Source organism: Acartia tonsa, chromosome 3 (genome assembly GCF_053477335.1).
Source record: "Acartia tonsa isolate MP-2025a chromosome 3, ASM5347733v1, whole genome shotgun sequence".
Classification (NCBI taxonomy): Eukaryota; Metazoa; Arthropoda; class Copepoda; order Calanoida; family Acartiidae; genus Acartia; species Acartia tonsa.
Genome location: NC_137262.1, coordinates 16,174,681 through 16,191,028, shown reverse-complemented (window position 1 = coordinate 16,191,028; position 16,348 = coordinate 16,174,681). Strand labels below are relative to the sequence as shown.

Below are 16,348 nucleotides of genomic sequence, written 5' to 3'. Positions count from 1 at the left end.
TAATTAAATCCCAAAAATGTTTAATTGACGCCATAGGCATGCCATCTAAACCAACAGCAGCATTTAAATTAGCATTTTTAAGCACGGTTTCAAGTTCAGACATTTGAATAGGTGACTCAAGATTTAATTTATCTTCTAGCGATAATTTAAAAGGGTCAAAAATTGGATCATTTTCATTTCTTTCAAAAAATTCTTCAAAAGAAATTTCTGGCTCAACAGACGTGCTAAAAAGTTGTTTAAAGTGATTAACAATAAAATTTTGTCTCTCATCATCATTTTGAATAATATTCCCTGAGTAGTCTTTAATCAAAGATACAGATTCATGAGAGTTCTTATTTTTCAAAAGTTCAGAAAAGCTTCTAGTGCTTTTCTCATGGTTTAATAAGTTAAAATAATTTGTGTTTTCCAAAAGTCTTAGATTTTCTCTGTGTTCAATTTCCAAAAGTTTTGCCTCAGTTTCTTTAAAATTAACAGAATTAAAATCACCAATACTTCTTAAATATGATAATTGATCAGACAATTTATTTTTTTCCTCCTTTGTTGTTTTAACATAAAATGACTGAAATGATATACATGTATTTTTTATTTCATTTAATAAACATTCTAACATTAAGTCCGGTTCCAACTTAGTGTTATAAGATAAAAAAGTTTCAATACTGGGAAAAAGTGAACAGTTTTCTTCAATTTCATTACTATAAACTTTAATTAAATGTTTACAAAATTTGTCATTGGGTAGATTTAATATCGTTTTTTCAAGCCCCTGAATATACAAAGATAAAATGTTAATCCTATTAATTAGTAGAGTTAATTCATTTTTATTTGGAGGTTCTGTATTATCAACCATAAAGCTGTACACAGAAAATTTTACTGTAGAATATAAATGTTCAATATTAAGTAGGGAGCTATCAATAACTTTTGGTCTAGTAATATTCTTACTTTTTCCAAAGAAAGTGACAGGTTTATGGTCAAAATATTTTGATAGCCTATTTGGATATTCAACTTTTTTGATTAATGGACTAAATTGTGGGCTTGCCAAACAATGGTCAATCCTTGACCTATTTATAGCTTGTTCACTAAAAGGAATATAACTATAAGTTTTTAAATTTGGATACAAAAGTCTAAATTTGTCTACAATAAATCCATCCCTTATCCATGAAACTAAAGTTTTTGTGTGAATTAAGTTAGGTATTGCGCTCATGTTAAGAATTTCATAATTATTCAAAACTACGTTAGAATTTATAGGCAAATCACAAGTTAAACAGTTCAGATCTCCCAAAATAACAAACTTAGAAATTCCAATACTTTCAATTTTTTGTTTTAAGAGTGAATAAAAATCTTTATTTTGAGATTGAGTTGGACCATAACAGTTAATGATAAGCATTCGTTCATTATTTATATGCAAATCAACGATAATGACATTTTCACACCTAGATTTAAATATTCTATAAACTTTATGACAAAAATTTCTCCTTATCATTGTGATTACACCACGATCCCCTTTTGTGCTATTAAGATAAATATCATAATTTCCGAATTTACTTATCATTAAATAGTTTTTAAGAAATGTTATATTATTACCCACACGCGTGTCTTGAAGTAAAATTATATGTGAATTTGTTTTTAAAACTGCATTAATTTTCATTTTAAACTTCCCACCATCTTTATCTAGAGAGGCCAAACTTAAATTTAGCGAGTTCATATTTTGACTTATAACTTTTACATTGTCTAAGCAAAAAGAATTTCCAGATGTAGGCTGGTTTACTGGGGGAGGGGGACTTAAAATTACTTCTTCAAATATTAATTCCTCGCCTTTTTAAATTTAGGATCCCCTAAAAGCTTACAAAAAGACATATAATTTTTCTTCAAGTTAAAAAAGTTTATCCCTTTTTTGAAAGATAAAACTGAACCAAGAGACATAGTGTAATGTTTCAAAATATTTTTTTGCAATTTATGAGAAATGTCAAAGTAGAGATTTGGATGATAAAATTGGGGTAAATTACAACCAAGGGCAGAAGGGGGAGAATGTAAAAGGGGGAATAACATTTCACATCTATAGTAAATATACCATTTAAAAGTAACAACAAAAAGGAGCAGTTTATATAAATAATGCATTATTTTGACAAGAATATTTTAAATCAATGATTATTTTGTTTACTCACATTTGTATATATTTACTAGAGAAAGGTTGCAAGAATTTGGTGTTTACAAGCATTGCTTGAGGCGCAGGAGTTTTAAAACTTTCTAAAAATGTCCAGTTAGTACCCATCCTTGTTCTGTAAGACACCATTATGGATTTTCCGGTTGCGCTGGGCCTAATAAGAATTTGCTTAGAGGTTAAATCTATGTCCTCAGATTTAACATTTTGGTACTTTTCTCTTAAACTTTTAATAATAGGAAACAATTGTTTAGGCCAATGAAAGTTAACATCTAACCCCTTAGTCTTTAGAGCCTTATCTAAAGCAGCCTTTCCTTGTTTAGTTTTGGATTTTAGTAATACTGGAACGATAAACTTTTCATTTTTCTCAAATGTTTCTTTTGCTAATGGGGTGATTACTACGTCCGATAAAACTTTAGGGGTGAGAGTAGAAGAAAGCTTTGTCTTCACCGTTTCAATCATAGAAATGTCAGAATCCCTATCAATGTGAACGCCTAAATCCAAGTTGGGGACCTTACTACTTAGAGAAGCAAGCATGGTTTCATTACACAAATCTTTATACCCTGCTGACCTTTCGATATCAGACACAAGGTCGCCAGAAGCCACATTGATAGCTACGGTGGCCTCTAGTTTCTCAATTCTTTCAATTAGCGTCTTCTGGTTATTAGATAACCCGAAAACAAACTTAGACAAATCATTCATCTTAGATTCTAGTTCAATAAACCAATTGGTTATTGGAGCTATGATTTTAGCCTTTTCACTAGGCTTCCCACTATTACATTGACTTAGCTTATCAAGTTCTTCCCTAATTTTTCCCGTTGTCTCAGTTATTTTAGAGAAGTGGTCAAAAGTAAAATTATTCCAATCTGCAGGGGTAGTGGAATTTTCTCGCTGCCCTTCAAGGGAGGAATTAGAGTTAGGGGTAATGTTATTAGTCATAATCACTAAGAATAAAATTAGTTACCTTCACTAATATATTAAACTAAGGATGAATATCACAAATATCAATACTTTTAAATAAACACAAAAAAAAAACTTATCTTAAATTTTTCACTAGTGGAGCAGATTCGATGTGTGTTGGTCGGTCAAACTTGATGAGTCAGCTGTAGAATTAATTACAATTTTATTTGTACTGGTTATCAGGCGGTCAAAACTAGATAATCTAGTCGGTGAAGAGTTATAAGTTGGGGTAGGGGAGGAGAGTGGTTAGGACAACCTTTCACCTCAAGCTCAACTGAATAATTCCCATGGGCATAAACTATAAAAGATATCAAGACCAACTCGAAAGCAAAGTTGTACATTTTTAAATGTGCTCTATAGCTACTACGAAGGAAAGCACCAAATCAGCTCTAGAAGAATTTACTCCATCAAACAGAATAAATTAACAAATCTGTTAGAAATCTAAAATCCCAAGATAATTTTTAGGCTCAAACAAAAAGAGTTTGATTATAATACCTACCCATCGTTTTAATTATGAAAAGGTAGACAAAGATTGCTTGTGGCTCTGCTAGGATTATTATAAATTACACACTTAAGTAGGCACTATTCTTCAAACATATTTATTTGCATTTTAAGAATTAGTAGCTCAGTTACTCTGTATTTAAGGTATGTCATTAAAACTTTAATTTTAATACACCTACTATTTTTCTTATAAAATATTGTTAGTTTTTAGTTGCTGAAATACTAACGTACAAAATTATTCTTCTTCCCTAACAGCTTTGATGATTTTTTATGAATTCGTCCTTCAATAGAATAGGTAGATCAATGAGTAGCTTACATGTTTTTAGGGAAAGAGTCGTCCTTATACAGTAAAAGAAAAGCTTTTCTACATAGAATCGTCTTACAAATTTTAAACGTTGTATGGCTGTTCTGGTATCATTAAGGTACAATTTTGAGCGCCAAATTCCCTTATATACTTCATCTTAAGAACCTAACTTTTGGAATAGGGAATAGTGACGATTAGACAAAATAAAGTGTTTTATATAATTAAGTCTTGAAAATGGTTTCGTTGTGATGAAATTACATTGAATTTTTGTACAGACTTCTAAAAAAATGTTCTGATACTCTTAATGTGTCAATATTTGTTTTTCACACTGTTTGATTTTTTGGGCTACGCTTTATGAATGCTTTCATCTTTTTTAGTTGTGGCTGATTACAATAAACAATTTATAATCCATTGTTACTTTGACCAACCAGAAGTGTGGGATGGGGGTTTCCAGAAAATACACAAAATAATTATGAAAATACCTTATATTTTGAAATATAACCATGATAATTGGCAAATGTCCTGTTTGTTAGTGTATATTATAGTTTTTTAAATGCCATGTAATATAAGAAATAATCATCCCTGTTTTTTTTTTGCGTGGACACTTCATTAGTAAAAGATGGGTGGCCAATTTGCCATGCTTTAGCTTGTGGCCTCAGTCTATAGTGTCCCTACATTTCCATATGGTACACAATAGCATAGTTTTTCATATTCGCAAAAAAATTTCAGTATGAGATGTGTAATGATAAAGCAATTGCAAATATCAATTTGTTCTGTTGTATAATTTTCAGTTGTTATGAATTACATGTAAAAAAATTACATGTAACATGTAAAAAAAATTCAACTCTTTCATAGGTTTTGAGGTTCATTTTTATTAGTTATTTTTGATAAAAAAAAAACAAATTTTTGATCAAGAGGTATAAACAAAATATCAAGAATGGCTGACTTAATATTGTTTAATTATTTTATGATACTCAAAATTGTGTCTAAAACTTGAAAAATTCTAAAAGATCTCACACGGTAAAGGCATATTATATATAATAGCTTCGCTACTTGAAAGAGAGAAAGAGATAAATTGAGAGAGAACACCATGTTTAGAATGCTGGGATGATTAATTGTCGTATTTCCAAATAACGTATGACAAAGTAAAGCTTAATTTTGTCCCACAAATAATTTATCATTTGTTTTCTATCTATTCGGTAATATTTCAAAGTTTTTTTTATGTGTAAAATAAAAATTTATTTTCTTTCAATGTCTTATTATTTATAAAGTCTACATGTGTACATATAAACATCAAATTTTAAACCGTAAGGACCTCCAGACAATAATTATCACATAAAAGGGTACACAATATTAAATGCTAGCAACTACGCCTAGGCGATTAAAAAAGATTTTTTAGGGGGATGGGAGATATTTTTCTAAGGGCGATTTCTCTTGTGGTGATGGTGGTAGCCTCCACCAAAATAGTTATAAACCTTCCTAGGACCATATTAAGAACCATAATGGTTGAGATCCTTCGGTACACACAGACAGACAGACAGAAATCCAGTTACTTTATTATGCGGATAAATTTGATTTTACAGTTTTAAAGACAAATTTTGTTTTAGGAATGGCGGAACATGTTTGACGAGCATCGAGGGATTCCAATGTCACTGCAAACTCCAGTTTACTGGCAGGCACTGCGAGACTGAGGTCACTGTAGACGTTCCAGGTATGGTACTAAATGAACAAAGTTTCACTACACATTTATCACTTATATAACAATCTGGATGTCCCATTTCAGGTATAAGCTTTAAGGTTTGGATAGATGGCTGGTCATTTCACGTTTATATTTTATTCCATTTTGCATAGACAAAAAAAACCTATCACAATTTTACATTTATCGTACCATGGTTTTAATCCACTTAAAATAACCAAAATCTACCTCTCTATCATATCAAAAATTTCAATCAATGAGGAAAAAAAGTAGTATCAAAAGTGAAGGATTTAAAGAAATATATTCTATCCATTTTATTTGACTTTATATTTTTTATACAGGGTAATTTTTACACTCTTTACTATCTTTTTTAAAAAATATCTAAAGTGTTGATTTTCATTTGCCACTGCGTTTAAGTAAATTAACTTTTACATAACAATATTTTTTCCTTGCAAAAATGAAATATTTAATGTATGCAAAAATCCTCTTTAACAACTAGTAAAGTGCAGAGAGAAGCAATAAAAAATGGTTTTTAGTACTTAATAAAGCAGTTTTTTTTTGCATACACTGTCTTTATAGCTTTTATAGTAGTGCTGTTACTCTATAATCAACACTGTTGATTTATCCATCATTTTGAAAACGAATGCAGCAATTTTATATTTTAGAAAATGATAATTTAACACACTTTTTCTTTTTAAACTAAAATTTTAATTTTATTCTACATTATTGATGCGATAATTATAGACATAATTGTCCTTGTTTTTATATTCAGAAATATATTTGCTGAATATTTTATTACCTATTTTTGGCAGATTTTTCCTAGTACAAATAAATAACCAAAGATCAACACTTCATACGAAGTAGAGCAAAAAGAAATTAAAAAAATTACAGTTGAAAAAATTATAATTTGTCATCTATATTTAGTAGCAGCTTAGAAAACATTGAATCTCTAAAACATAAGAGTGATTGACAGATATAAATGCAGAGATGCTATGCATCTAATAACTTGATGTTAAATATAAAAAAATCAGCCAAAAGATGAAGGACTAATATGCAATACTTAATGTCAATTTATATGTTAATAATATGATATGAATATTTATGTATAAGGTGTAAAGATTAGCAAGTTCCTCGATTACCGTTTTGTTACAAATTTTTATTAAAAAGTAAGTTGCAAAAAAATATTTTCTTTAAATTAAGCCTTATTAATTAGATTACTTTTCATGTGCAATAGCTGCCCTCTTAAAATAATAATTTAGCATCATAGTAATTAATACTTAGAGATCTTAGAAGAAATGAAATGATTATTCGATTTGAAACGTGATTGACTCGTAATTAAAGAATTGCCCAACCTTTGTTGGCCGTAAATCAATGCCAGTTTGTTGTTGAGTTAAGGGAACATCCTTTACTTGAGTTTATTCGAATGGATAATAATTTTTTAAATTTAAGGTCACCCTCTGATAACTGTTATGCTACCTAAAAAGCACAAAAATATTTAAGTAACTAAAAAAATAGGAACAGACAAACAAAGAGACATAACTATTTATCATTTACAAAGTGTTAGAGGTCTATCTCTTTTAGTAGCCTAGTAAATACTGCTTTCCTTCTTGTAAGAATCCCAGTTTTCATTAGCGGTAGAAAATAATTAGTTTTATAGAAGGACGTACGGACAATTCAAGTTATAGAGTAGATCCAACTTGGCAAGAAAAATCATAACACGACATTTTATAGGTCTCTCTCACATAGAAGCCGAGAAAATCCAATTCCTCCCATAAAAGGGCTTTAAAGTGATTATTTTGTCCTTATCTTTTGAAGAGTCCATTTAAACTGTTGATTAATGAAGCTTGTAAGATATAGATCTAGCTTCTGGAAACTATTAGTTCAAGACACAAAAACATGTAAGCCCCACCATTTAAAAAAAAATATTTAATATTTTTAAATTTTACAGGATTAGATTTAAAGTTTGGTCATAAATATAAAAATTGCATAATTGATACTATCAATAGATTGGATAGGAAATGAAATAACATAGTAATGTAATTTAAGGTATTTCATCTTTGATTTGTGCTATTGATTAACCGCGAGCAATTAACGCAGCAACCAGTAAAATTTACTTTTTGCAAGTCTCAGGGTCAGTACTCATTAAATTGTTCCTATATTACAGTCAAAATATACGTCGGTTTCCCTAAAAACGCCTAGTGGAACCCAGAACCACCCACCTCTCCCCTTTTTTAAGTAAATTGAAAATAAGGTCTTTTGAGGGTGAGAGGGGGGGGGAAGGGAGGGGGTGGTTTTCAGTTTTTTATTACATTAGCATGTGTTTGGTTAATTAAGTTATATTGAAAGAAAATAAGATCCAAAATTCAGACACCATAAATTGTTCGATAGACCAAGTCTTTTACTTTTAAAATTGTGTTACAAAGAAGAAACGCCAAATAAATTTAGAAGGATTGCAAAAAAGAATTCAATGTTTTTAAGTAAGAAGCAGTTTTTTGAACCTTTATTAGAGCTGAAAAGGGAATTGGAAAAATGCAATAAAAATATAAACTAACAAATATAACCTGTAGAATAGCTCCGTCGCTTCAATTGTAATTTTGTAGCAGCTTTCAGTAGCTTTTCAACATGGGCAATAATTATCTACAAAGAATACCTACAAAGTATTTTAGAGGGTTTCAAATCTTTCCTGCACTTGCACTTTTTCATTGTTTATTTTGAGTGTTTTTTTGTTGTTGAATATTTTCGGTTGATGAAAAATTGTGTTACAGAAGTTTGATGTATTTTGAAAAGGCTGTCGTTTTTTAAATGCTCTAAAATATATACATACATAATAATTAAACATAATTTACAGACAACTCAAAAACTATTCAATTAGTTAATTATAAAATTTGTAATGGATTTTTTGCCTCCGAGATTTGTCTTTGGGTTGGTCAGTTGGTCTGTGTCAGTATTGCAATCTAAATGCAAATTTGCAGACTAAATATTAAAAAAGGATAACAAAATTTTAAATTATGATAAATTTTTATTTCTTAAGAATTAAGTAATTTTAAATGCATTTTATGTTTTAAATGTATATTATTAGATTACCATTAGTTACAAAAACAGGCATTGTTAATTAATCACATGTTATAATATTTTACTTGCATAAGTTATAGGTTGTATCATAAAATATTTGTGATATCTTTTTCTAAAGATTTACAATGAAAAAAGTTTTTAAAAGCTCTTGTTTAAAACTAGGAATATAAATAAATACTAGCGGATTCGCCCCTAGCCTTTAGGGGCTTTGCCCCAAGGGGCTTTGCAGTTTTTGGGGGAGTAGAATCCGATCGGTTTAGTGGTTACCGAGATCTTAAGGGAAGGACGGACGGACAGACAGACAGACAGACAGACAGACAGACAGACAGACAGACAGACAGACAGACAGACAGACAGACAGACAGACAGACAGACAGACAGACAGACATCATTCTACTTTGTATTATAGATAACATTATTTGGGTCGATTAAAATCGCTAGCTATCTGTCCCCGTTCTTGAATATAATCTTGAAGATTTATTGTTTACCCTTGAAATATTCACAAAACTATTTGGGATGCTTTACAACTCACAAATAAAGATAACAAAATTTCAATGGATTTTCTGACGTTTTAGCGTAGTATCTTTTAACAAGGAGAATTATGTAGCACAACAATATTTTTTTAATCAAATTAAAACCATAAATAAAAAAGGATGATGTTATATAAGGTGTTTTTTTTTTGTTAAAGTATGAAGTATGTAAATGAAATATTATCGAGTTGATTGAAACCATTAAAAATATGGTAGACAATATCTACAGGGTAGTTTTTAAAATCTACAATTATAAGAAAATTAGATCAAGTATGAGGGTTTAAAATGGAAATTTTGTAGAAGAAAAACAAGAATAATTAGTGATTTTGCATTTGGATCTTTGCTAACAATGATATTTGCAGTTTTGTTTGTTCACTAATGAACATATTTGGTTTTACAATGAAATTATCACTTTTTACTGTCATTAAATCTTTGGGCAAGCGAAAGAGTTTAAATTGTATATCTTATGCACTAAAGTAACAGGATGTCTATTAGCGTGTGTGTCAATTAAAATAACGGTTTTGGCTAAAGAGAACTATCTACAATTTTCATAGAAGCTTCGTATTTATCCTTTAATCATTGTTATCAAACATAAGAAACTGTAAATTTAAAATAATAGAAATAGCCTTGTAGGAATTAGAATTGTTTATAATTTGCTCAGTTAGGGCCACGCCCCCTTTTGTTTTTGCTGTAGTAAAACCACGGGGTGGAGCCACCTTTATTTTTGGTCTCTTGTAAAAGGAGACTTTTGATTTTTTATATTTGATAATATCACATTTTATGTAAATACTTATAAAAGAAAAAAAAGCACATTTAAAATCACGTTTAGAAAATTATTTATTTAATCGCTAGAACTATATAATTGCTACTATATTTTTATTTTTATAGATATCTATTAGTTTTTACAGTATGTGAAAGGAACTAGAACCCCCTTCCTCCCTCTTTTCTAGTTAAAAATCTTTATTACCAGAAAATTACAAAAATAATTATTAAACGTTAACTTTCTATTGTCTATAATCAACAACCTATAGAGGTGCTTGATTTATATGTCATTTTCCCATCAATATATCCATCCATGGGCGTTAAAAGAAATCAGTGAAGTTATAAAATGCACTGATGAAACAAAAAGATATTGACCCATGAAACTGAAAGAGTAGCAACTAAAAAACATCCAACACATTTTAAGAATATTAAAAAATATGTCTATTCATAATTTGTCTATTGTAATATGCAAAATAGTTGATCACTTTTAGATTCAAGATTGATTGCTTGTAACTTTTCTCACCTTCTTATGCTGGTGTTTATACATATTTGCAGGAATTCAAAACTACTGGTAGACATCATTAATATAAATCACAACTGCCTCTTAATTAACATCCGCAGCCGCTAGTAAATCAAACAATTTGCAGGCAAATTTTTTTTTGACAATTCGCAACTGCAGCTGCAAAAACTAAACGAAAAAAATTATTAAAGTGCTAGAACTAATTTTGTTAATTAACAAAAAACATTGTCAATGATATTTCTATGTAAATATGTAAGAACATCTTCTGATTATCAATTTGGTTTACATTTATAATGATATGGTAATCTGATGTAAGCAAAAACATAGGCACTGAAATTTAATAATTCATGATGATTATGTCCAATAATAGAGATTTTGTTGCATTTTTGGGGGACAATTTTTGCTGTATATCTTTTCATTAACTCTCCAGTTGAACGATTAAACTATACAAATATTATTCTTAAACCCTAAATTCAATAATCTTCTTATCTTTTACGACCTTCTTCTGCTATGTTTACCATGTGATAGTAAGGGGGAAAGCTTTTACCCGAAAATAAGCGACACTCAGTACCATGCACTGTTAGGGCTTAAAAACAAAGGTCGTGGAATCAAAGATTTGGTTGTCTGTTTGATATTACTCATATCCTGTTTTGGGCGTTAATGCATTGCAAGTTTTACAGATCTCACCCCCTTAATCATTTTTTTTTGTTTTCAGGTTTTGTTGGTCATTCTTACCTGGTCCACCATGTACGGGCCGACAATGATACCTTCGACCATGGATTCAAAACTGAAATAGGAATGATTTCAAATTCTAAATCTAAAATTGATTCTTAAAAACTGATGTATCTTTAACCTAAATGTTGCTTAGAAAGACATTTTTTCTGATGATGTTTCACACTTAAAGTTGACCAAACTCAAAATGAAATAGGCTCCGGAACAATATTAAGCCATCTGAGATTTTCATTATTCCCCCTTCGATTCAGAAGCATCCATTAAAATAGACTGAAACCTGTTTGGACAAATTGGATGTAAATAGATAATATATATTTGCTATTGGTATCCAGCCGTTTATATATCTTATCGAACATACTACAGAGGTATATTCAACTTTAAAATAATATTATTTAACCCCACACTGTGAAATGTTTACACTGATTTCAAGCATAATCTATCATTGAAGGCTTAACAAAATTTTTATTCAAAACATTAAACTTTGAAGAATATAGGAAATTACATTTGTAGTTGTCAGTCTGTCCGTCTGACACAAAAGATCTCGGAAACTGTTTGAAGTATGCTTTTTTGGAAAGCTTTTGTTAAACATTGTAGTTGTTCTGGGTTATATATTTTATTTTTATTACGCATTGGGCAACTTGATTTTATTTAGACTACTAAACTATCTTTTATTCCCTGTTGTTTTCTTCCGTATTTAAACTTTGTTATTGATGAAAAATAGAATGGACTAAAATGTAAAAAGTAAAACAGAACAAAAATAACAATGTTTCCATTTATTTTTTCGTATGTTCTGAATGTTTGCAATGTGATAAGGCGATTTCCGAATTGTAGCTTGTATTAATATCCTGTGCCGATTATGAAGTTAAAAATTGTAAACTGTTTACGGTTCTCTTTAGGAATAAGGAAGGTTAAATCCTGAATTTTGAGATACAATCCCTCAGAATCTTGTTAAAATTGTTCCTAAGAATTGAAATCTTAAAAAATTTTAGGATTTCAAACTTCTCATATGGATGGTATTCTTTTCTATACAGGTATTATATTTTTTATGATAAACAATTGATTTTGTAAAGTGTTGATCATCAAGATATTAATAATTAATCTTTGAACAAAAGACATGAAAGGAAATGCGAAACCTCTGCAAAAAAAATCTGAGTGGATTCTTAAGTGAGTCAGGTAGTCAGTCAGTGCAGTATGAGACACTTGCAAAATTTCCTATTTTAATAGATTTTGCATGGACAAGTTTGTGAAATATTTTCAACCAAAATGAGATTTTGCAAATATGAAATTCTCCTTTGTGCCAGGAATTAAGGCACCAAAGTCCAATATGTTTCTCTTTTTTGGATGGAGGGGGTTGAGGTGTAAAAAGCTTCAATGGGTTTAGAAAATTTATTATGGCAAGTGAAAATTAAGTCTCTAAAATTTGATATCTTGTGCTAATGGGAGGGAAAGGGGTTCTTAGAGATAAGGAGTAACATTCTGTCTTTCATAGCAGGTAAATATTCAGGGAAATGAAATAGTTGCAGATTTGATGTCCGTTGCCGTATCCCTGCCTTCTATAGATGCACATTCATGTTTCTAAATTATACACATAAATATATCAGTGAGGACAATTAAATTAATATGTGTTGTTGAGTGTGAGATATATTCTTTTATATAAAAGTTACAGGATGTCTATCTATACGCATGTCTTTGTGTGTGTCAGTACCAAAGAAACTTGCTAACTATATATAACCGGTGGACATAACCGGTGAGAAATTACCAAAATAATTGCATTAGCCTTTAAATCCTAAATAATCAGGAGGGAGGAATAGGGGGAGGGTAGACAAATCTAAAAATGCAAAAAAAATTGGCATATGAGGTTCATGCTAAGAACTTAATGTTTTTTCTTTTCTACTTCTTCCTACCACAAAGATAGAAAAATATATCAAATGTTTGAGCAAACCAAATTTTGACTTTGATTTACTCTTATCTTCACTGTTACCCTCACCGAATATTAAATATATTAAATGTTTGAGTTAACCAAATTTTGTCAAATTTCATGCTTATTAGTCATAGTGGTGGAGAAATGCAGTATGAAATATTTTCAGGTTAGGGCGTGCACACACTTTTAAATCTGTGGTGTTAAAACAAAGTGTCTCAAAAATCAGCCATGTGACGTCATAATAATAAGAGAATATCCATTTCTTTTTTAGGGGTCTTCTTCCCACTTCTCCTCTCATCTCCCTAATTATTATGACATCACATGGCTAATTGTTGAGACATTTTGTCCCGCTACCAAAGAAGAGAAAGAAAAGGAGTTATTAAAGTAGGAAAATAGGAAAATCCTCTAACATACATTTCCATATTAGCACCTATAAGATTATATAATTTTTAAGCATGCTCTGGCAATAGAGTAACCATAATAATGGGGCAGACTTCATTTCTTTAATGATATTAAATTTTTAGAATATTTAGGTTTTAGTCTTTAATGCACTGAGGGTTATACATCTATTGTAAGGGTAAAGAAAACCCGCGACCGTGGCTCAACACGTAGCGCATCCGCTCGTCGTCGGGAAGGTGATAGGTTCGAATCTCGGGCCGACACCGCGTCATAAATAAAGACGTTAAAAAATGGTTCCTACTGCTGCTATGTCAGATGCGCGACATAAATAGTTAGAGTAGGGGGAATGCCTTGGCCCAAAACAGGCGCAACTCGTTACCATGCACAGTTGGGACTTCTCAGACAAAGGTCGTGCATCACAGAGAGTTGGTTGTCTGTTGGATGTTACTTAGCCTAATATCCTTGGGTGTTTGGACAGAGAAGGGTGCGTTAGTCATCCTTAGTTCTCCTCGATTGCTGGACCAGGACCTGGACAGTACATCAAGTCGATAAGGTCCTGTACTGCAATCCCGCCCGTACGAGGAAATCTAGGAAAAGGGTAAAGAAAGGCGATTACAATATATTGGTAGATTCTAAATTTTAGTGTCTGATGTCTATTTTTATTCATCTCTTAGCAAGGCCAGAGGGGAAGAGAAAAGCAAGGGTTGCAATGCATTGCTAGAATTCTCAGCATTAAATTTGTTCCCTTTGATTTATACTTTTAATATTCTCTATTTCAAATGTCATAGATAGAAGAGAAGAGATAGAGATAAAAAAAGAGAATAATAAAAAAAGAATTAAAGTTAGAAAAAAATATAAAGCAATAAATGTGGATAAAAATACAGAAATTAAAAAGAAAAAAAATAGACAAAACATAAAATATTAGGATTGCATCAAACTCGTTTAAGATCAGAATAATAATTTTTACTCGAAATTTCAGACATCTACCTCTTATAACAACTGAGAACATAAGAACTAACAAAATGATTTATAGAGTAGCTTCACTACTATACAAAACACTAACAAACAATTGTGCATCTCTATAATGAGAAATGAAATATGAGGTGGTAAAAATACATGAAACATAACCAACTCCAATTATAAACTTTACAAAATGCACAAACATTTGGTCTGTTTTTCTGTCTTTCCATCTATCTGTTTGTCTGTCTATCTATCTGTCTGTTTGTCTGTCTGTCTGAGTGTGAGGAAGGGTAAATAAGCATTTAATTAACTAGTCTGTCATCTCGGCATGGAAAAGACAGAATACATTTAAAACAAGGATGACAACATCCATAATTAACGTAGCTTTAGTGTTCGCACAAAAAGTCTTAACAAGAGTACGTAAAGTCTTTTAAGGGTTGAAAAATGGGAGGATAGGCCTACAAAATTTGTTATTGAGTTCCCCCTTTCATCACGCCTATGTTTCAAAGGTTATCGAATAAAGGTGGATAAAGGAATCTATTTGAACTTTAATTAGCTGCGATTGTTCGAACCAGTAAATGGGGAATAAAATATTACTTTGATTTTAAGCGATAGTTTGATACAAAATGTTTTAAGTGTAATTATTTACTTCAGGGAATATAAAATTGTAGAGATACAATGCTTAAAAAAAGTGTCTATGGTTTAAATTAAAAGAGACTGGGGGCTAAAATGAATATGTCAACGACTTGAAAATTATATGCATATTATAAATTAAAATATTTTTTTTCAATTAAAAAGAAAAATGTAGGTAATGAGTAAGTATCATGCTAGTTTTTAAAGAGGAATATTTAAATAGACAAAATATTTTAAACATAGAATAGGAAAAGATTTTAACATTAATTACAGAGTATATTTTGCTGTGAGTATATATGTTTGTGTTAGTCTTTCATTTGTATTTTGAGTACCATTGTAAACAGTTAAAGAAAGCTAACGGTTCAGTAATTCAAGGTCTTACAGCTGGATTTACCTAGTGAAAGATTTGATGTGCAACTAAAAGCTTGCTGAGTTCATCTTAGAAAAGCAATTACTTTTAATTTTCTGATAAGAATATTTGTAATATGAATGTAAATATTAAAATGTTTTTTTTCGAGCGATGAGAAAATTAATCTTTCCCCCTAAATAGCATTTCATGGGCCTTGATCATTAAACTTAATTGAGTCAGAAATAAGTAGCAACATTTCTCAAACTTTTGGTTTGTGTGAGTTTTCTCTAGCCGCGCACACCATGTGCTTTGAAAGTTGGTGTTAATATTCTTATTATTTGACCGCCTAACTTATTTTACCTCAATGGTATGTACAATTTAATTTTTTTAATGTTTTTAGGAGAAGTTGGTGGCTTGTTTATCAGTTCGTTCATTGAAAATGGAATTCTAAGCTTTCAGGAATTTATCCTTTAAAAATATTCATTTTTAGAAATCACACTGTTATAGAATATGAAAATATATTTGAGGTGAACCTCAAAAATAGATGCCTTTTCTTTCTCTTTTTCTCAAACTATTGGCAATGATAAAAAAGATTTCTTTTTTGCGGCTTTGATAAGCTGCTTTTCAGGCAAGTCGACAAACCATCTTGCTAGTGCCCTTCAAATTTAGAGAGACATTAGACAATTGTTAATTATAAATAGCAAGTTTGTCTTTGAAAAATGCCTTGGTCTAAGAGCGGGTCCAACTCATTACCATGTACAGCTAAGATTAATTTTATTCTTGATTTATAAAAGATAAACATTGTAGGTGAGTTGTGGCCACCAGTTGATAACATTCTCAGATCCTAAACACAG

The 16,348-nt window shown here is 30.4% G+C and overlaps 1 protein-coding gene across 1 annotated transcript in view; it reads left to right on the top strand.

Moving 5' to 3' along the window:
• LOC145314779 (uncharacterized) overlaps positions 1-15,968 on the top strand; it is a 36,126-nt gene extending 20,158 nt beyond the window's left edge. Inside the window, exons 7-10 of the mRNA XM_080154857.1 lie at positions 5,528-5,631; positions 11,216-11,298; positions 12,224-12,263; positions 15,895-15,968. Coding sequence (XP_080010983.1) covers positions 5,528-5,631; positions 11,216-11,298; positions 12,224-12,263; positions 15,895-15,968 — 301 coding nt within the window. The remainder of the gene's footprint in view (positions 1-5,527; positions 5,632-11,215; positions 11,299-12,223; positions 12,264-15,894) is intronic.
• The last annotated feature ends 380 nt before the right edge of the window (positions 15,969-16,348 follow it).